Source organism: Macaca mulatta, chromosome 2, assembly GCF_049350105.2.
Source record: "Macaca mulatta isolate MMU2019108-1 chromosome 2, T2T-MMU8v2.0, whole genome shotgun sequence".
Classification (NCBI taxonomy): Eukaryota; Metazoa; Chordata; class Mammalia; order Primates; family Cercopithecidae; genus Macaca; species Macaca mulatta.
Genome location: NC_133407.1, coordinates 127,419,988 through 127,443,022, shown reverse-complemented (window position 1 = coordinate 127,443,022; position 23,035 = coordinate 127,419,988). Strand labels below are relative to the sequence as shown.

General features: G+C 42.0%; 2 protein-coding genes across 10 annotated transcripts in view; one reads left to right on the top strand and one right to left on the bottom strand.

Annotated features, from left to right (window-relative positions):
* ATXN7 (ataxin 7) overlaps positions 1-20,828 on the bottom strand; it is a 141,128-nt gene extending 120,300 nt beyond the window's left edge. For 3 of the 8 annotated variants that reach the window (XM_015130473.3, XM_077994222.1, XM_077994217.1), the window contains exon 1: positions 20,557-20,828. The gene's annotated coding sequence lies outside the window, so the exon portion shown is untranslated. Of the gene's footprint in view, positions 1-19,715; positions 19,816-20,027; positions 20,181-20,465 lie in introns of those variants that run through there. The other 5 variants (XM_077994216.1, XM_077994221.1, XM_015130474.3 and 2 more) reach the window with 3 other exon arrangements.
* A 24-nt stretch (positions 20,829-20,852) lies between these two features.
* The window catches only part of THOC7 (THO complex subunit 7), a 29,947-nt gene continuing 27,764 nt past the window's right edge, over positions 20,853-23,035 (top strand). For both annotated transcript variants that reach the window (XM_028844343.2, XM_028844342.2), the window contains exon 1: positions 20,853-20,914. Coding sequence is in view for 1 of the 2 variants with exons in the window: in XM_028844342.2 (XP_028700175.1) it covers positions 20,896-20,914 (19 nt within the window). In the remaining variant the exon portion in view is untranslated. The remainder of the gene's footprint in view (positions 20,915-23,035) is intronic.

Below are 23,035 nucleotides of genomic sequence, written 5' to 3'. Positions count from 1 at the left end.
TCTCTCCCATATGCTTATTTATCCAATCATTTATTTATACCAGTAGGGCCTCATGGATATTTATGATTTTATATCACATATTATTTGTTTATATATTTATATGAGCCTTTAAATATATATATACACTATATATTTTATTTACATCTATTTTATATATTGGGTTACAATCTAACACTATGTTTTTTAGCTGTTCAAATTGTTCTAGGTTTGACCTTTGGGAGCTCTTTCAGTTGTCTCTTTGGTCCCTTTGACATACCCCATCATTGTATATGGGGAGGGAGAGAGGGAGAGAGGGAGAGAGGGAGAGAGGGAGAGAGGGAGAGAGGGAGAGAGGCGGAGAGGCGGAGAGGGGGAGAGGGAGAGAGGGAGAGAGGGAGAGAGGGAGAGAGGGAGAGAGGGAGGGAGAGACGGGGAGAGGGAGGGAGGGAGGGTGGGAGGGAGGGAGAGAGAGAGAGAGACAGAGAGAGAGAATGTGTGTGTGTCTACGTGTGTTATTTTCTTACTTTCTGGAACTAGAAGATATTACAGGCTCATATTGTTTATTCCCTGTCCCAGGCACAGAATCTCCTTTTAATGGAGAATGGTATTAGAAACCAAGATCTAGACACTGGGTCTTAATGTTTGACACTTTAAAATTTCTACATGAACTACTTCTATAGTAAATGAACAAAATTATCTCAAGTATCTTCATTTTGTGGAATAAAATAATAAATCACAAAAAGGATGCTTGGTAATCAATCAATCTTGGTAATCCGGCTACCATCTGACTTTCAGGTTTGACAGGGTCAATAAATATCCTAATCAAGTTCCCCCAGGGGAAAAAATATTTATTTTTTCTGTTGTTGGGGGAAAGGAGAAGAAATCTAGAATTAAATGCCACTTGTTTGCTATTCTATGCAATAAGGTATCCTCTTTTCTCCCCTTAATACTAAATGATATTTCCTTGGTGTCAACTCTTAATTACCTGAGCTTAGGGAAAATAGAAATATCAATCAGATCTGGCTTTGAAATACACTAGTGATGACTTATGGCAGTTACACCTTCCTATTTATGTTTAAATAGCATAGTTATATAGGATTCTTTAGGATAGTTACACCTATCCTATTTGCATATTTTAATGTTACAACTAGGTTTTTTTTGTTGTTGTTTTTTTAACTGGGAATAAATGAATCAGCTGAACACAAGCACAGCGCCTGGAGCTTCTTGGGCAGTAGGGGTACCTAGTGGGAAGTGAACAGATTTCTAGACATAACTAAATTGCCCAGACTGGAGTTAATCCCATGCAACACACACTGGGCAATTCTTCACCTCAGCCTTCAACCATTAATCTGCAATATTAACAAATGGACTATGCAAATAAAATCTCTGGTGACCTCAGACTTTTTTAAAATAGAAAACAGGCTGGGGCCAGGATCTAATACTGCTAATACTGCTTTTCTCTATCTTTTTTTCACTTGGACTGATTCAGATTTATATTCAATAAACATTTACTGAGCCTCTACTATGCACCAGGCAGCACACCATGCCTAGTGCTTCCAATTAATCCAATAATGAGAAAAAATCAAGGGCCCTGTTTCCATTTTTCCCTTCCAGCAGAGCTGCTCAAGTTGATGGAAGGTAAGTCAAGCCTTTACACAATGCTGAAGGCTCAAAAAGTTTTGGAGCAGCACATGGTTTAGTGTCCACGTCTATAGCTGTCTAATAACGTCTTAGAAAGAAAAGATCATAACCCTCATCCGTAAAATAAATACTGTATAATCAAACCTACTTCTCAGGAAGAATGCATGGAAAACGCAGTCCTGGCACACACCACGGGCTCTTTAAGTACTGGCTCATGTTCATATTATGCATTTCATCTATGTGTTCATCCTAAACACACCTAGGAAACACCAAAATTGCCTCACTAAGGTGTTCATTGCCTTTCTTAATTGCCAGCTTTACTTTGTAAGATCCTAAAATCATGATCTTTAAAAATGTCAGTACCTACGTCCCAATCAACCTGTCTGATAAATAAACAACACACATTCATTTAAGAGTCATAGGCCAGAGGCCAAGTTCAGTGGCTCACACCTGTAATCCCAGCACTTTGGGAGGCTGAGGCAGGTGAATTACCTGAGGACAGGAGTTCGAGATCAGCCTGGTCAACATGGTGAAATTCATCTCTACTAAAAATACAAAAAAATTAGCTGGGCATGGTGGCGTGTGTCTGCATTCCCAACTACTTGGGAGACTGAGGCATGAGAATTGCTTGAACCTGTGAGGCAGAGGTTGCAGTGAGCCAAGATTGCGCCACTGCACTCCAGCCTGGGCGACAGAGAAGACTCCGACCCCCCAAAAAAAGAGTTGAAGGCCAGAATGGATAGGTCATATTAAAAACAGTAACAGCTAATGTTGTCTAAAAGTTTATTTTACACCATGCACTGTGTAAATGTTGCACGACAAGCTGACAAGATAGATATTTTAACTATTTCTAATTTCCAGATGAGAAACAGGCTAGAGAGGTGAAGTAACTTGTGTAAGGTTGCCATCCATCTGGGCTAGGCAATCTGTCCCCAAAGGAAAACAATAATAGCAGCAGCAAAATTATACTGCTGCAACTAAACATAAAAATCCATTCCTCACCTCACAATGCTGGTGCCTTTTCAAACAACATCACACTGGGTGCAGCAGAATGAAATAATTAAATGTGTTCTTTACTAGAGATGCAAACTGAGAGAAGGGCTTTGGATACTTCTGCCCCCAAGATGGACTACAAATTGGGACTTCCTGCTTCCAAAATATTTTCAACAATAAATAAAATCCATCAAAGACTCCCCACAGTGTTTAGCAGAAAGTAACTCCCTGGCCCAGCCTGGCCCAGCAGCCTGTAAGTCCCTTTACTCTCTGGCCCAACCTTATAGTTCTTAGCCCTGTAGAATGCCGTGGCTCACGCCTGTAATCCCAACACTCTGGGAGGCCGGGGCGGGCAAATCACAAGGTCAGGAGTTCAAGACCAGCCCGACCAACATGGTGAAACCTCATCCCTATTAAAAATACAAAATATTAGCGGGGCGTAGTGGCAGGCACCTATAATCCCAGCCTCTCGGGAGGCTGAGGCAGGATAATCACATGAACCCAGGAGGCAGAGCTCTCAGTGAGCTGAGACTGTGCCACTGCACTCCAGCCCAGGCGACACAGCGAGACTCCGTCTCAAAAAAAAAAAAAAGAACACTCCAACCACAATGAACAAGGCCAGTTTTCAGCACACTGAAAAGTTCTCTTAAGAGTATTTGCACTTCAGGTCGCTTCTAGACTCAACTAACTTCTTCAGAAATCAGTTTAGAGGTCACTTATCTCTTCAAATAGGCAGAGCTACTCCCATACTGATTCCCTAAAATGGTTTAAGAGATTCCCAACCTACTCCCTCCTCAACCTTGGCATTCTCAGCATTGGTACTACTCAATCACAAAAAGGCATGGCTAAGAGCAATCCATTTTTTTAAATTAAACAGACCAGAGTTTAAATTCTGTTTTCTATTTTCAAACTATGTGACTTTAAGAAAATCTTTTCGGCCGGGCACGGTGGCTCATGCCTGTAATCCCAGCACTTTGGGAGGCCGAGGTGGGTGGATCATAAGGTCAGGAGTTCTAGACCAGCCTGGCCAACACGGTGAAACCCAATCTCTACTAAAAATACTAAAATTAGCCGGGCGTGGTGGCGGGCTCCTGTAATCCCAGCTACTCAGGAGGCTGAGGCAGGAGAATCACTTGAACCCGGGAGGCGGAGGCTGCAGTGAGCCAAGATTGTGCCACTGCATTCCAGCCCGGGCGACAGAGCAAGAATCCGCCTCAAAAAAAAAAAAAAAAGAAAAGAAAATCTTTTCACTTCTCTGATGGGGTTTAATTGAAAAGATAATGCAAGTAAAGCGCAGTCTGGCACACACTAAGTGCTCAATAAATGATAGCCATTATCATCATTATTCCCATTCTACAGATAACAAATTGAGACTCCAAGAAGCAAACCACCAAAGGTCACACAACTGGTGAGTAGTAGGGGTTGGGTTGAAACCAGTTCTTTTTCCTTTGTTTGCAAGTCTCTATTGAGCGCCATGCTCGGCACTGAGGAGACAGTTGTGAAACAGACAGTAATGAACGCTGTTCTCATGTTGTTTACTTCTGGTAGCAAAGAAAGCCATAAAATCTTTACACAAATAAATTGAAAGAGTGCTTTGAATGAGAAGGGCAGGGTGTCTGAACACACAGGGTTTTAAAGCAAGTAACAAGGTCACTGACTTTTATCTAGAAGGTCAGGGAAGGCTTCTGTGAAGAGGAGGCATTTAAAGGAGGCAAAAAGGTGTTAGGGAGATGAGGGTGGCAGCAAGCACCCCAGACAAATGAAATCTCAGTAGAAAAGACACTGAGGAAGAATGGCAAGTTTAAGGAACTAAAAAGCAGAGCATCTGGTGAGACAGAAGATGCAGGCAGGGCCAGATCAGAGGACCACTAAAAGATCTGTTCAAAGTTTTGGATATCATGCTTCCTTTCGGCAATGGAAAGGCACCAAAAGACTGGCTGCCCTTGAAACAGCAGTGAAAGGCTCACTCTGACACCAACTCCTTCAGTCAGGGCTATTTGGCACTTTTTTCATTTGTACTTCTAGGACACGGCAACTGTAGCCTTTTAATATTTGTGACCTGTCTGAAAGAATCTCTGATAAAGACAGACTACGTCACTTTTCCCTCTTTTTTAATCCCACAGCTGATGCTTTTATTAAAGCACTGATTATTATAGGTAGGTGTGGACCTCTTTTCACTATTTGGTCATAAATTTCTGGAGAATAGAGTAAATATTCATCTTCCCATGTCTCAAACCTCAAAACTCAATAAAGTTATGGACTAAAACAGACTCTATTTTGATAAGCTAAAAATCTGTTTTTTCTTTTTTGAGACGGAGTCTCACTCTGTCACCCAGGGTAGACTGCAGTAGCGCGATCTCGGCTCACTGCAACCTTTGCTTCCCAGGTTCAAGCGATTCTCTTGCCTCAGCCTCCCGAGTAGCGGGGATTACAGGCACGTGCCACCATGCCCGGCTAATTTTTTGTATTTTTTTTTTAGTAGAGATGGGGTTTCACCGTGTTAGCCAGGATGGTCTCGATCTCCTGACCTCATGATCCACCCACCTCGGCCTCCCAAAGTGCTGGGATTACAGGCATGAGCCACCGCGCCCAGCCACATCTGTTCTTGTATTTCTAGATTGGTGGGATAAGAATCTTTTTGCTAATTCATTCTGCCTTATAAAGATCACCTGAGGTCAGGAGTTGGCGACCAGCCTGGCCAACATAGTAAAACCCCATCTCTACTAAAAATACAAAAATTAGCTGGGTATGGTGGCACATGCCTGTAATCCCAGCTACTCAGGAGGCTAGGCAGGGGAATTGCTTGAACCCAGGAGGCCCCTGTACTTCAGCCTGGGTGACAGAGCCAGAGTCTATCTTAAAAAAAAAAAAAAAAAAAAAAAACTAAAGGGATAACGCATAAGGACTTAAGTTGCACTTTCCTTTTGCACCTTAACCTTAATAATAAAAAACACATTTCAGCAAAGTGTCATTAAAAGTACAAGTTTTATATTTTAAGATAAATCACTTGTACAGTTCATATGCGTATTTTTTAAATGTTAGTTTAATTTTAGCCAAGAACAAAATGCCCCAACAGAAGGTCTTTCAGTGATTTTCCAATTCTTCTGAGAACTGTTCAGATTCTCTCTCTGAATATTTAATTACTCTGATAAGAGTAGGGTAACTCTTTGGGCTATTTATATTAAAAGATAGAACTGAGTCATAATCAATAGTTCACATGCTTTAAGATTTATTTTGGGATTTCAGGAGATAAGGATGATGAGATAAAACTATGAAAGTGAGATTAAGAATATGCTATAGGGTATGGTAATAATTTTGTCTGATCCACTTTCCATCCCGGGACCAACTTTCCACCATTCTGGGCCCTGCTGAGTCCCAAGAGGCTGACCTCTATGGGCAGCATCATAGACTCACCTGCTGGCCAGCTTCGAGGTAAGTCTGGCCAACAGGAGGCACTGGAAAAAGATCAAAGAGCAAAGAAAAAAGTCAGAGAGGAGAATATTCCCTCCTTGTTCCCTCCCTGCTCTGGGCTCCCTTTCTGGCAGTGGCTGAATCCCTCCAGTACTATAGCTCCTGTTTAACAGCCCATCCACTATGGCTCCAGCTCTCACTAGACACCAGTAACACTATTTCTTCTCTTTGCTCCCTCAGACCTAGCAGTGACAACAGCCTGCCATTGCTATTAGTTTCTAGGTGACAGAAACCCATGTCATCCTGAACTCTGCTCATCCTTCTGAAAATAATTCTTTCACTTAAAGTCTCTTAAACCGTCTGAGTTGGATTTTGTTTCCTGCCAGATCTAAGAATGCAAACCATACACCTGTAAAATCAGCAATCTCTCTTTTGCATGTGAGCAGTTATCACAATGGTTATTGATCTTGCAAATTAATTCCTTCACACAAAGCACTGCATGGGAGCAGAAGTAACACCTTTTAAACTGGTCAGTGCAGGAGAATACTGAGAGTGCTCCTGAAAGACAGCTAGCAGAATGGAGGGGCCAATGCTTACAATTCTCTAGATAGGAGTCTGTTACTTGTCAAGAATAAAATGTTTACAAAGAGATGCCACTGCCTCCTACTTCTCCTGGGTTTCCTCTGGCTGATGGCAAGGAATCAAAGTCAGCTTTGTATTTTCACACTGAATACCAAGAAGTTGTATCACTGCCTGGGGAAGCTGCCCTGTGTGTCACTTCACTTTGCTAGTTTTTCAGACCCAGGACCTGCTTACCACTAGCCCAGGCAGACAGGAAGAGAACCAACCATCTCCTATTACTAGCCACCTGCCTGCCATCCTTCCTTCTTTCTCTTTCATCCTGGGATAAATCCTTCTTCTGCACTAATGCAAAAGATGAACAGGATGAGAGAATTCTGCTGTGCTCAGCCTTGCCTGTCTCTTTAACAGTTCTGACCAGATTAGCACTTTTCTTTTTCCACAAGAGAGGACTGGCATATGCTTATACTATAATCTGCTTTGAGCTCCTTCTCTGGATTTTTCTCTTACCAAGGCAACCGGATTTGAGGTTAGATGTTAATTGAAATCACCTGGGAGTCTGTAAATACTCTACCTTGCTGTTACTTGGTGCAAGTAATCTGAAGGATACTATATTTGTGAATATTCGGGCATTCTTTTGAATAAGAGCGGATTTAAAGAATTTTTCCGGGGGGTTGATAAGAACTTATGGCTCATATCAATAAGTCACTCCAATAAGGACCCCAAACCTCTCCCTCTGCAACCAGCAGGCATTTGGAGCTGACAAGAAACAGTTGCTAAGATAAAGACAGACACAGACAGATATAGACAGTTGTCTAAGAAAAGATGCTCTGCTGCCAATCAGCCAAAGCTGGCCAAAGGGCCAGGCAGCTCTCATCAGCCTGAAGGCAACACCTAGCGGGCAGTCTGACAAGCAGTAGGATTAACAAAATTTGGCTCACACTATGTACCCATTTCTACCACTCTTCTACCCTTACTTCTAAGCATACCATTTCAAAGTATATTTTATTGGAGAACTCTATAAGCAGCTGGGGGGATATACATCAAATGTTAATAGTGATATCTCTAGGTAGTAGAAGTATGAGTAACTTATTTCCGTCTATCTGTGGAAGTTTCTGAGTTTTCTACAAACACTTATGATTTCTGTAATCATGAAAAAAATTTTAAACAAAAACCTCTGTAAGCATTCAGGAATTTCAGTTTTTCTGTAAGACCCAAATTTATGTAATTCTTGAAACTTAAAATCTAAATTACCTTTCTTAGCTTTTGAGATTTAAGATTTTTCAATAGTACAATCATTCTATGGACTTTGTTCTTAAATTAAAAAACCATTCAAAATGTGCAAAACAAGAATGCTAAATTGAATTTAAGGTGTAAATTTTTTCCAGTATACATCACAATCTTAACTGAGACAATTTAGATACTTCAAGGTCAAAGTTCACTATTTTAATATTCTGAAGTACTCTTACCACAAATGAAAATACAACTATTTCTCTCTGTAAGAACGCCATGCAGATGATATCATATGCAGTTATATGGCTAAGAGACAGATAAAACAAACTAGTGTTTCCTCCACTACAAATGCTAGCCAATAAAAACTTTCCAGTCTACAGCTGATTAATACTTGACACTAGATCTATGGAAAAGAAAGCTACTCATTGCTGGCCGTTAGCTAAAAGAACAGACACACCAAGAAACCTGCCTACTATCAGATCAGGACCGCTGTTTATTACGACAACTGATTTTTCAGTTTAGTGCCATTTATAGTACTGAAAAATCTTTTCTAGGAACTAGCTTTCCTCATAATCTATAATAGCTGAACATGTGTTATTCACTGTCTTGTAGTGTTGAAATATATTAACAGGGAATCTTGGAAACCATAAACATCTTTACTAGCTTCAGGAAGCTAGTAAATTTGAACAAGCGATTCCTTTAAACTGTCTTAATGTAATGGCAAATGGTCTCTTTTCTAACTTCGATCTGCAAATGATTTATAGTTATAACTACCACAATAATAATAATCAATAGGGTAGGGAATGGAGGACACAGAGAATGGAGCCTTAAATTTCTCCTCTTAGAGCAGCCAGAACACTAAAAATGCCTTTGTGTTCAGTATGCTAAAACTTTAAAATGCCAGTGAAAAAAGTATAAGGAAATGAAAAATATTTATTTTTCAATGTAGAACTTTACTCGTATTCTTTTTAGAATTAAGTTGAAGGATTCCAAAGGCTCATAGTATCTACAAAAACCATAAGACAAAAACCAAACAAACAAAAAAATGCAAGAGGAAAAAATAGTTTTTTGACTAGTGCTTATCAAAACATGGTTAGAAGCTGTAGAAATCAGTGCCTGAAACAAATTAGAAAAAGACAACTTTAAAACAAGTGTTAAATGTCAGAACAAGGTTCCAAAAGCTACAGAAGTCTTGGGATGTGTCTATTTACAAAATGGTCTGGCCAAACAAGAACCACCATATTACCACTACAGACAAGTTTATGATCCAGACTACAATGAAACTTTAAAAGTAATGGGGGGAAAGAGCCTAACATACAACCCTGCTATTAACAGAAAACTATATGGAGACCTTAATTAAACAAAAGCGTCAAGTGCTTCTCTCAAAACCTCTTGTAGCGATAGACCCGTCAGCAGAAAACAGACAGGACCATTTAAAAGAAGAGTCCAGGGGCTGAGAGGACAAGTGACTATATCACAAGGTGGTAATTACATTGTAAAGAAGTAAAAAAGGCCAGATCCAAGGGCCCCAAGAGGTACTTCAAACCCAGCTAATCGTGGCAAGAAGAGATGGGGTAAATCAGCTCTTCAACTGGCTATCTGTGGGGAAATAAAAAGATGCTGGGCCTCCAAGGCAAGAATAAACAACAGCAGCTACTAATTACCAAGGTGACTACTAGACACCATCATTACACATTGTCATGGTCGGAATGTTTATGTCCCCCCAAATTCACACATTGAAATCCTAGGCTGGGCACAGTGGCCCACACCTGTAATCCCAGCACTTTGGGAGGCTGAGGCAGGAGGATTACTTGAGCTCAGGAGTTCAAGACCAGCCTGGACAACATAGCAAGACCCTGTCTATTCAAAAAACACAAAAAATTAGCTGAGTGTGATGGCATGCACCTGCAGTCCCAGCTACTTGGGAGGCTGAGGTGGGAGAATCACTTGCCACTCAGGAGTTCAAGACCAGCCTGGACAACATGGCAAAACCCCATCTCTACAAAAAATAAAAATAAAATAAATAAAATAAAATCCTAACCCTCCCGGTGATGGTAATAGGATGTGGGACCTTTTCAGGGGTGATTAGGTCATGAGGGCAGAACCTTCATGAATAAGATTAGTGCCATTACGAAAGAGTCCCAGGAGCTTGTTTGCCCCTTCCACCATGTGACACCAGCTATGAAACAGGAAACATGCCCTCATCAGACATGGAATCTGCTGGTGCCCTGATCATGGACTTCTCAGCCTTCAGAACTGTAAGAAACAAAGGTACGTTGTTTACAAACTACCCAGTTTATGGTATTTTGTTAGAGTAGCCTGAACAGACTAAGACGCACACCAATGTCACTACAATAAGGGAACATTACTCAAATGAGGCCAAACGTTAGTTTACCCATCTCCAGTTCAGCCTGGAAACTTCAGAATCCAGAAAAGGGGCTTCTGCAGTTAGTAAACCACTGTTCTAGAATCACCCTCAATGGGCAATCAGAACACCTAGGTTCTGCAATAGTCCTAGGCTGGAGAGGAAATCACCCTTTCTAAACCTTATCCTCAGCTGAAAAATAGAGAAAATATTTCCTCTTCCCTGACTTCAAAGGATTGGAATATACAATGAAACAGGAGGACATACACGAAAATGCTCTGCATAAAATCACACTGTATATGTACAGCATTTTATCATTTGAAGTGTGGTTTAACTCATACTTACAAAGGCCAAATAAATGTAGGTTGCCCCTTCAGCCTATAAGCTATAAAGTCTAACATGCTTATTTCAAAGTATTAGCAAAGTTACAGTGAAAGCACTTAGACATAAGAAGACAGAAAAATAAATGCAGAGAAATTTGAGAAAATTTAGTGCAGAGACCATAAACTTTATTTATCTCACTGGGTTCTAAGGGGATCACTATACACTGGATAAAAATGTTTATAGTGACTCTGTTACCAACAAATGGTTAGAGTCTATATGCTTTTCTTTAAAAATCAGGAAAAATGTATATTTCAGGAAAGATTATCATGTAAAAAACACATGTAGTGCTGCACTTAAAAGTGGTAAGTACCAGTAAGGTTAAATGGAAATAGACGGTGTAGAGCCACAAGAATGCTTTTAAAGATGGGGGTTTAAGAATCCTTGGGGCCAGGTGTGGTGGTTCATGCCTATAATCCTAGCACTTTGGGAGGCCAAGGTGGGAGGATGGCTTGAGCCCAGAAATTGGAGACCAGTCTGGATAACAGAGTCTCTACAAAAAAGAAAAAAAAAATCTAATTAGCCAGGTATGGTGGCACACACCTGTATCCCCCACTTCTTAAGAAGCTGCAGTGGGAGGACCGCTTGAGGCCAGGAGGTCAAGGCTGCAGTAAGCCATGACTGTGCCACTGCGCTCCAGCCTAGGTGACAGAGAGACAGCTTGTTTCAATAACAAAACAAAACCCTTGGATGTAGGATTGGGAAGGAGAGGGGTGAACCAGGGATCATTATGGTGTCGCTTATATGTGATACAACGTCTAAACCAAGTCCACTCACAGTGAGTGGCCCACAAATGTTCAGATAGTAAATAACTGTTGGTTTTACCTGCCCTCCATCAATTCCCACTGCTGGGGAATGACAACTCCCCTAAAGGGTACTGTCTGAGTGAGGCAATAACCAAGGCACCTGCTAGGACCCAGTCTGGGCATGAAAGATACACTCTCAGTAGAAAGTGGGATTAAAAACTGCTGGAGAGGTTAGCTCTCCTGTATCCTGAGAAGACTGTCTACTGAGTCCTGCTACCTGGATCCCTGAAGCTGCTCTAGATCTGGTTCACTCTGAAGCCTGATTCTTTGGCATTATTGTCACCACATCCCTCCAGCAACTTCTTTTTTTTATGTTTAGTCAGATTTAGTTCCTACTGCTTACAACCAAAGATCTCTGGCTGATTAGCTGTTATACTGTGTCTAGAAGAACTGCATTTTCTTAAAAACTAGGGGGGAAAAATTTTAATTTGATTGGCAATTAAACCATTAATTTTACATTGAAAAGGGATACGTTATAGAGTAGAATACAAAATTCATGTAAAATTTTAAGATAATGGATTTTGAGATTTTAAAAAACATGCTTGCCCCCACTTCCCACCCTTCCTCTCTCCCTCCCCCATGCAAGTTCTTTAGTGATGGGATTAAGAAACACTGGTATAGAGATAAATTTTCCTTAACTTTTAAGATCTGTCCCTAACTAGATAAAAGCTCTAGGGCAGGTTACTTAACCTTTCTAAGGCTCACTTTTCATACCTTTAAAATGGGATAATACTACCTACATGTAGAGCTGTTATCCCAAGAGATAACACAGGAAACCATTTAGCACTGTTCCTCAGAGCAGTTTTATCAGCCATGGCAAACAAACATAGTTAATATAATAGAAGCAAGTTGGCACATAGGTTGATGGCTGCAACAATTTCCTGTAGGCTATCCTGTGCAATATGACTTGGCAGCATTTGCCATCAAGAGGGGGTATCTTTGTCCAATCCCTTGAATTTGAGTTGACCTTGTGACTTGCTTTGACTAGCAGAATATGGCAGAGTGGTACTTTGTGACTCCTAAGCTTAAGCCTCCAGAAACCTTCCAGTTCTCATCCTCTTGAAACAAAGTGCCTCCACCTGAGGAAATCTGGTCTAGGCTGCTAGAAGATGAGATTATGTGGAGCTCAGAGAGAGATCCCAGCTTGACGAACTAGTTCTGACTCAAGACTTAAGAGGACTGCAGCCACATTAGTGACCTCAGGCCAGGTACTACCAATGGAAGAATTGCTCTGCCCTAATTATGAGAAAATAAAATGGCATGTGTTTTAAGCCACAAAGTTTTGGAATGGGTAGTTAACAATAGATAACTGACAGACATGCTTCATGAATTATCGTAATATTTCTATATTTTATAGTCTATTCACTTCCTAAATTTTCCTATAACAAACTCTAAGGCCCAAAGTCCACAAAAAGTCACTATGTCACAGCCAGATGTGGTTATGTTTCTCATTCTTCAAGGCTAGATCTACGTTTCTAATTTCATATAAAAATGAACTGTATCTCTACCAGAATGAGGGGCATAGGACATAGAACATACTCCAAAGCCAAAATAACTGAAGTGAAAATTTGCTAAAATTATCATAGTTAAACCACAAAGATGCAGGTGCAAATAAAGTTGAGTTGCATTTGAAGGTAACTGGCTAAGGAAAAAAAGGAACAATTTAATTGATAATTTAATTAAAGCATTAAATTATAATCTGTTTTGATTTTTAATTTTTTAAAAAACAAAACAGATTATAATAATCTGTTTAACAATCAAAATTATAGTTTTAGATTATAATTTAATAATTAAAACAGATTCTCCCTGTAACAATTCTTGCTCCTGGCATTTTCTTCCATACACTTCAAAGATGACCAAAATCCTATTCTAAAAGTTCCATCTTATACACAGTCTCATTATATACCCTTTTTTCTACGAATAAATATTGACTGCATCATGCTTTTTAAAGATTGCAGCATATTCCACTACATGGATAGACCCTAATTCACTTAATCCCTCATCAATAGGTATTTAGATCACTTTCTATGTTTTGTTATTATTAAAGGAGAGGTGAGCAGTCTGGTACATGCATCTGTACATACTTCACCAACTGTTTCTTTAAATTCCTAGATGTGAATTTACCTTTTTTTCTTTTTTTGTAATGACTTTGGGTTCATATTGCTCAAACTGTCATCCAAAAGATATGTACAAAATTTACTTTTTTTTAACAAGAAGGAAATCCTTAAATGCTAAAAGAACACATTTTACATCTCTAATATCTATATATAAAATGGCAATTTTTAAAATTGCATTTTATCTCTATCTAAAATACTGACTCATGCCTCTTATACTGTATTTGCTGTACATTTGGAGGGGGAAAAATCCTACAATACCCAAATAATTTCTAGTGGTTTTATTTTCAGCACAATGTTGTTTTGAAAAAGTAAACTCCAAAAAGAGTGTACTTGCTGCAAAATAAGCAAATCAGTAGAGAATGTTGAAAAGCAGGAAAGGAAGCAAAAAATAAACTAATCAGTTAGAGCAGTTATCAGGTCACCAAATCTGCATCCTTACACAATGGCCAGGAGAGAAAGGTAGAGAGAGTGAAAAGGTGAAACTAAAAGCAGCAGCCCTCAGAGCTTCAGTGATGGCAGGATGAAATTACACACAGACATATATATCTACATGCTCTGTACACGCCAATCCTGGAGCTAATCTCCAGGGGTTAGAACACAAGAGGAATCTTTGTGTGCTTTATAGAACCAAACATCATGCAGAAAGGGAATGGGAAAGACTAGGATACAGATTTCCTTTAGGGTAAGAATGTCTAGTTAGCAGCTTGAGGGGCCAGTATCAATTACTTCCCTTCCAGGGCAAAGAAGGATTAACAGGAACATTAAGCAAAAGACAGCTCCAAAAGCACCGATTGCCTTCAAAAACCATCACATCTGAGAGGGTCCAATCATCAAGCTCTATTAAAAAATGGGCAAGGTGAGAACACCTAACAATAAATAAAATTAACTGGTGACAGAATCATGCATGCGCTAAGAAGTAAAGGCCACACAATATGACTAATAACAACTTATTGACTAAAGTTTCATCCTATCCAAAGAGATGAGGGCATTAGATCAAACTGCCATACCAAAAGCAGAGTATGCTAAATAAAACAGCAGCGTGTGAGCACACACACACATATGTGTGTGTGCATGTGTTGGGGGTGGTTGCTTGGCAAAGCCACAAATCTATCCATCTAATATTCTAGGCAAGGATTCTGCAAATTATGGCCCATCGACCAAATCTAGCTAAGATTTTTATACAACAGGAGCTAAGAATGACTTTTACATTTTTAAATGATTGAAAAAAATAAAATATGATGTGACATATAAAAATTGTATTAAATTCAAATGTCAGTGTCCATAAACATTTCTTGGAACACAGTCACACCCATTCATTTATATCTATGACCATTTTCCTGCTATCATGGCAGAGTTGAGTAGGTGTAGAAACCTGGATGGCTGGCAAAGTAAAAAATATTTACTATATGGTCCTTTACAGAAAATGTGCTGACCTCTGTTCCAGGCTATAAAATCACATAGTTTTTTAATGGATCACAGCTCCAAACCTGTACAGGCTTGTTGGTTTGGCCCCTGACATATCCAAGATTTTGATATAACCTGTCAGGCCAATAGAGAATGCAACCCCAAAAAAAAAAAAAAAAAAAAAAAAAAAGAGAATGCAACCCCATTAGCTAAGAATAATGGAAAAGTCCAATAGGTTGTCAAGATGTTGGGATACCTGCCTATGATAACAAGAAAATGTAAAAGGTTTTTCTGAGTTGAAAGTAAGATGGTTCCAGAAGGTTTAAGTGGGAACCAGGATGAATAAAGGTATTCTCTTTAAAAGGATGTGTAATATCTCTAGCCGGATGCGGTACTTCACGGCTGTAATGCCAGCACTTTGGGAGGCCGAGGCAGGTGGATCACCTGAGGTCAGGAGCTCGAGATCAGCCTGGCCAGCATGGCGAAACCCCATCTCTACTAAAAATACAAAAATGAGCTGAGCATAGTGGCACATGCCTATAATCCCAGCTACTCGGGAGGCTTACGCACGAGAATAGCTTGAACCCTGGGAGGCGGAGGTTGCAGTGAGCCAAGATCATGCCACTGCACTGCAGCCTTGGCAACAATGAACCTCCGTCTCAAAAAAAAAAAAAAAGTATGATATCTCCTTCCAAAGATGAGAATGTAACTATCTTCAAAATGGCTACCACTTTCTGAGTATTTACTAGGGGCCTAGGACTAAGCAAATTTTTTTGCATTTATTATCCCATTTAATGGTCATCTCCTCTAGACTCAGAGAAGTAGACTGGACCAAGTTAAACACAACCAGAGAGCTCAGGAAATGAGAATCAAGGCCATATTCAAAGTCTAAAGCCTGTGATCATAACCATTTCCCAACCTAAGGGAAGAAGGCATAAATGATCGCCACAAATAAATGACAGGAAAGGGAAAAACTACAGAAATAGTAGAAGCAAGTTTATTTTTATGGCCATAAGCATTATACAGTATTTTATTTATATATCTCACACTTTCTTTTGACTGATAATGCCCTCTCTTACTTCAGCATTTAAAGTAAAATATGATTCAGTACTGCCAGACCCTTTCCTATTGAGAAAAATCAACACATGTACCCAACTATGAAGGCATTTTAAAGATGGCAGAATTAGACAACTAAAGCGATAAATGTAACTTCTACCCATGAACTCCTTGGGTTAAATGCCAGCAGAATTAGACAACTAAAGAACTAAAGCGATAAATGTAACTTCCACCCACGAACTCCTTGGGTTACCTGTGAAGGTCTCAAAACGAAAGGAGTGGTGAAGCACTTTTAGGAGTGATGGACTATAAAGCACATGTGCAGTATTTTAATTTTTTAATTCAGATTATAAGTGAAGAGAAAATGTTAAATGGAATCTTGCCCACAGAAAGAAATACAATGCTGGTGGGTGGCTATTGTTTCTTCCTGCCCAGCAGCATCCATGTCCTCCACTCTGCTAAATAAACCATCATTTTCCACTTTCCTCTAAATACCTACATTTGGGGACGACTCAATCCTAACTCATTTTTGAAAATCTTTTTCTTAAAAAAAAAAAAGTTTTAAGTGTTAATATCTTCATCACACCAATTTGGAAATAATATACTTGTTATCCTATACAATTAATATACATGTTTCCTCAGATGTTTATTACTGGTTCCCCAAATCCGGCTTATAAGTCCTTCTTGTGGGCCAAAGAGGAGCTAAGATTTTTATACAGGAAACTTCTAGCCAGCCTTGCGACAACTGTACTAGTTAGCCATATCCAGATGAGTAACTGAAGAGTTAAGCAGGGTAAGTAGCTAGAGTGAATAAAGGAAACCAAATTTGAATTTTAAGTCTATTTTGACTCAAACTGTGTTTTCCCAATCATGTTCTACTGTCCTGCCAAGGCACAAACACATTTTCTTAGAATGATTCCCTCTGAGTCAAATTTCACATTTTCTGGAAAGAAGAGAGTGGAGCTGAAAGACCCATTTGCTCCAAGGGCTGGTGTAAAGATCAAATCTTTGCTTATCTACCATCGAACTATCTGGTCTGAATTTTTGGATATAATTTTTTAAAAATACAGCCACAGTGCATGCAGGACTAGCATGTCAGACCAGGTTGGCTTATCAACTGATAGGCAGTGCTTTGCTGTGGGAATAAAATGGAAGTGCCTCTAAGTCTGAAGACAACGTTATTTATTTATTTATTTATTTCAGTGTCTTACTCTGTCGCCCAGGCTAGAGTGTAGTGGCGTGATCTCAGCTCACTGAAACCTCGGCCTCCTGGGTTCAAGTGATTCTCCTTCCTCAGCCTCCTGAGTAGCTGTGATTACAGGCACATGCCACCACGCCCAGATAATTTTTTTTGTATTTTTGGTAGAGATGGGGTTTCACCATGTTGGCCAGGCTGCTCTTGAATTCCTGACCTCAAATGATCCACCCGCCTCGGTCCCCCAAAGTGCTGGGATTTCAGGTGTAAGGCACTGTGCCCAGCCTGAAGATAACTCTAAAAGGCAAGTAATGAGCACATAGATCTACTTTTCAAAAATGTTTTTTTCTCTTTAAAATGGTCATTCTGTGATGGCTCATGCCTGTTGTAATCCCAGCCCTTTGGGAGGCTGTGGCAGGAGGATCACTTGAGCCCAGGAGGTCAAGGATGCAGTGAGCCATGTTCATGCAATTGCACTCTAGACTGGGCAACAAAGTGAGACCCTGTTTCAAAGGAAAAAGGAAAAAAGAAAAAAGAAAAGATTTCTAACTTCCATTTTATTCAATAAAAAGATGTGTCTCTAATTTTTTTTTAATTCCTGGATCTCTTTTCTAAAACAACTATAGACCTTCTTCCAGAAAAATACACATATACAAAAAGTTTTGGTCACAACTACAGGGAGTTCAGGAATCCCCTGAAACCGACGCTTGGAGGGTCACAGACCCCCAGGATAACCCTTGTTCTAAAAGCATATTACAAAAATCCTTACATTATTTCACGGGCCCAGAATAAAGACCATATAGCTAGCTCTCTCATCATTTTGTATATTTTCGGAAAGTAAATATCAAATAAACACACAAATTTTTCTTAACTAGTCTTTCATATTCTAAAAAAAAAACCAAACAGAAATCTTATGACTCGAATAAATCAATAAATATAAGATCATACAAGTTCAAAGTCTGAATCAGTTTTCTTAAAATCTGCTACTTCCATTTCTGTGTTTCTGCCCATAAAGATCTTCCTTGAAAAGAAGAAACATTAGAAGGGTAAGGACTTGAGTCTTTGCTACTTTAACATTCATCAACAGGTTAATATGTAAAAAGAAGACCACTCCTAATGTTTACTAAAAGATGTTCTCTCATATACACGAGATATACAATATGATGAAAAGACAATTCTTAAATGTTCAACGAATAGATCTGTGTGAATGCAATTGCAAGTAAAATCATGTAGCTGACAAAGCAGATTTTAGAGTTCATAAAGGTTCAAATTATGTGTTTCTCACCACTTGAGTCAAGCACTTTCAGGCTGGACACAATGGCTCAAACCTGTAATCCCAGCCCTTTGGGAGGCTGAGGCGGGAGGATCTCTTGAGCCCAGGAGTTCCAGACCAGCCTGGGCAACATAGTGAGATCATGTCTCTACAAAAATAAAAATGAAAAACAGCCAGGCATCATGGAACATGCCTGTAGTCCCAACTAGTTGGTAGCTGAGGTGGGAGGATCGCTTGAGCCCGGGAGTTCCAGGCCGCAGTGAGCCCTGATGATCGTGCCACTGCACTCCAACCTAGGCAACACAGGAAGCTTGTCTCAAAAAAAATAAAATAAAATAACTTTCAGGAATGTTTATTTTCAGGTACAGCTCAAACTTTAAAGTCTTTCAAATTCCTCTTCGTCTTATTACTCTAGAAAATTTCTAGCATCATCCAACAAAATTATAAGTTATCAAATGAACTTATAAAAATGTTTGAACAGCACTCCATCTATGAATATCTGACAGAATATCTCACGAAAATTTAAGTTACAGGGGACAGTGATACTTTCCCATGAAAATATTAAAGATTATTTTAAATAGCTAGATACTATTTAAAATCAGTATATAAGAAATGTTTCAAAAATCAGTATTATAAGATTAAGAAACACTTAAAAAAGAACATTTCACCACATGACGATTACTTTCTAAATAACTATCCCCACCAAAATGCAACTTGGTATTGTGAACCCCAATCAACTGACAATTTCAGTTTACAATTTGTAGTACTTAAGATTTTTTTAAAACAGTTCTTCACTTAGAGTGCCCTGTCTCCTAACAAAGGAGATGAACAGGCTCTGATGCGCACCTACAGCCAGCGTTTAGGTCAGTATTTTTTCAAAGTCAGGGAAACTTCACACCCTAGGGGAGGGCAAGTTACATCTCAGAATCTTCACATAAAGTAATTTTTGTCTTTGTGACAAAAGTTAAATTCTTGAGCGCTAATTCTTGAGAGCACTGTAATGGTATTATTGAAGTCACTGGTCTCATATAATATGACTAAAATTGTACATATTTCTTGCTAGAGGTTAAACACACTTCACTTTAATACATTTGCATCTGCAGCTTCTCCTCTTTGAAAGAACTGGGGGGAAAACAGGGATAATGTACCTAAAGTTAGTAAGGAAACTGAAACAACCAAATTTATCCCACACAACTTCTTCATCCTGGATATGAAGATGCAAGATCTACTTAGTGGACAGGAAAATTGGAAAACAACGATATGACTGAATAAAATAACAAACCTGTGTCAACTGAGACATGATCCTGGTGCTAATCGTATCTATCCCACTGGAGGTCAAATCAGCTGTATTGGTGCCTGTTTCCTCATCCACCTCTCACCACCTAAACGTGCCATTTACGAGAAAGCTATCGAAGTTGAGTCAAAGTGATTTCGAAAAGAGATGCCCATATAATTTGCAGTGTGCTCCAGACAACTACACACAAGGCAACGTTTCTCATTGAGCACCCCCGCCCCCACTTTCAACTTCCCCTTAAGATAGGGACAGTCACAGAAACATTTTCTGAAAATCAAAGAGAAAAATAAATAAAAGCACCCCATCATGATCACCGACGAGATCCCGACTCTGTGGTGGAATTGGGTGCCGGGTGAGGACGATGGGCACACGCTCCTGGTCGCTCCGCGAACTCCTCCGGGAGGTCGCCAAGTTTCTCTTTCACCCTTTTTCCCGCACCCGCCGAGCCCAGGAAGGAAGGGGGCGGCCGCAGGGGCCGGAACCGCGCGACCTGGAACCCGGGGCCTTTTCTGATTGCCGGCCGCGCCCCGCGCAAGTGCCGGCGTTCGAGACCCGCCCCAGCGCGAGTGGGCGCCAACTTCGAGGGGACCCCCAGCGACGCGTCCCCTCTGTACCCCTAGTCCCGCCTCTCCCGGGCTCAGCCGGATCCTGGCGTCCCCGTCACCCTCCCCATCCCCCAGGGAAGCGAGCCCACCCCTAGCAGCGTCACCCTGGATGGGGCGGCGGGGCCGCAGTCACCTTCCCGGAGAAGGAGCTGGGGCCCCGACTCCGGGCGGCCCGCAGCCCCCGCCGCGTCCCCGCAGCCCTGGCGGCGTCCGGGCGAGCTCACCTGGCGGCTGGCTGCGGCCTCCGGGGCGGCCTCTGGGCGTGGGCCGGGCGGGGGCTGCAAGGGGGGCGGCGGGAGCCCGGCCTGCAGCCGGGGCCGCCGCCGGCCGCCTAGCCTCACCCCAACTCGCGCCGGCCGCGGCCGCCCCCGGGGAGTACCGGGAGCGTGGGGAGCGGGGGTCCCGCGGCGGCGGCGCGGCGCGGCTCAGGCGTCGGAGCAGGCGGCCGCGGGCGCCGCCGCCTCCTCCTCCATGGCTGTTTACCCGGCTGCATTGTGGGAGTTTGACCTCCGCCGCCGCCAACCGCCGCCTCAGCTTGCGCCGCCGCCGCCGCCGCGCACGCCATGGGAGCCGTGACTGACGGTGAGGCCCCGCTCACCGCCACCCGCGCCGGCTGCACAGCCTGTTCGGCCTCCCCGGAGACCCCTGGCCTCCCAGCCCGCTTCCGGGAACCCCTCGGCCTGCCCCGGCCGCTTCGCCCGAGCGCTTCGGCCTTCCAGACCCCTCCCCGAAGCCCCGGGCCTCCCCGGCTGCTTCCCTGAGTCCTTCCTCTCGCCAGAGGCCGAGCGCCCCTCGGAGCCCCTCGGCCTCCCCCGCCCGCTCTCCCGAAGGCAGCGCGGGGCTGTAGGGTGTGCCGGGAGCGTGGTCGGTGGGCTGGGAACACACGTGGGAGGCCGAGACGGCTAGAAGCGGTGCAAGGGCGGGTGGGACCGGAGGGAGTACGGGTTTGTCTAGGGGCGCGGTGAGGGCCCAGGAGCCGCGAATGGTGGGCGGTGGTGCCGGGCTTGGGGCTGGGGGCCTGGAAGGTTTCTGGAGGACTAGGAGGGAGTGGGAGCTCCAGGGATGGAACGGGAGTTTCGGGACTCGTCTACAAGGGATGTCAGGATACGGAGCGTGACACCTGGAGGGGTCCTGGGGCATATTGGGAAGGACTCACAGACAATGGAGTCGATGGCAATGAGGCCTTGAACTGCGAGTGGATTGTGGGTGAGGAGAGGGAGCAGGGAATTATTTATAAAAGGAATACAGAGGGATGAGGTATCCGGAGGGTAATGGGGAAGTGTACCTGGGAGATTTACGGGGGGTAAGGAGGAGCCAGTATAGTGATGAGAAACCATCTAGGGTAGGTCAGGAGGATAGAAGATGTATATGTGTTTGTTGGGGAGGGTGATTTGTCAGCTGGAATGGATTTAGAGGGGCAAAGACTGGGTTTGTGGACTGTCTAAGGGAGATGGTCTATGGAGTGAGAGCAGAAATAAGGTGACACTTTGGGGAAAGGGGAAGGGGCATGATCGGCAACTGGAGGGAGAACCTACAAGTTATCTGATTAGGGAGGAAGGAGGTCCTTTGATATCTGGGAAGGGGAGATCTAGGGCTTTTGGGTGTTTTTCAGGAGAGGGTGACCAGTAACTAAATGCCTGTGGAGAGGCCACTTCTGAAGAGTTGAAGACCACCAGGGTCTCCACATTAAAGGGCCTGGCCATGGGAAGAACAGTGATAGGCCCAAATTTGCAGACTGGTAAAGAGTAGTGGAGGTGGAAGACTACTAAAGACCCAGGAACTTCATGTAGAATTTCAGCTTTGCTTCATTCCAGTTTCATTTATTTAGTGGACATTTATCCTTCCTGGACTAGGCTTTGGGATTACAACCCAGAACCAACAAGCAAGAACTTTTCCCTCTCCAAAATTTCGGTCGGAAGGGAAAGAAACATTGACTAATGAGTTTTAAGAGTGACAAATATTACCACAAGGAAGTACAAGGTTGGTAACTGTAGGAACATGTAACAAAGATTATCCAATCAATGGAAATGAGAAAGCTTCCCCAAAAAAGATAATCCCATTTTTGAAGAATAAATAGATGTTGGACTGGTGTTCTGGGTTGTTAGCCACTTGTACAAAGGCCCCAAGATGTTGGAAGAACTCAAAGTTGACAGTTATTGCTAGAATTTAGAAAGTTATGAGCCAGAGATTTCTAAGGGCAATGGGAAGCCATTAAAAGTTTTAACATTGGTGTTGTGCTAATCAGATTGGCATTAACACACACACATGGCCGGGCACAGTGGCTCACGCCTGTAATCCCAGCGCTTTGGGAGGCCAAGGCAGGTGGACCTCTTGAGCTCAGAAGTTCAAGACCAGCCTGGGCAACATAATGAGACCCCATGTCTACAAATACAAAAAAATTGGTCTGGCACAGTGGCACACACCTGTGGTCCCAGAACTTGGGAGGCTGACAAGAGAGAATCACTTGAGCCTGGGAGGTCGAGGCTGAAGTGAACCACGATCGCATCAGTGCACTCCAGTCTGGGTGACAGAGTGAGACCCTGTCTCAAAAAAAAAAAAAACAAAAAAAACCGCATACACACTGTCTCTGTTATGTGCAGAATGATTAGAGGAAGAGAAAGTGAGGAGCTAAGTTTCCTTACCACTTACTAACGTTTACATGGTGCTGTCAGGTAATATTCTAATTGTTGTCCCCATTTTACA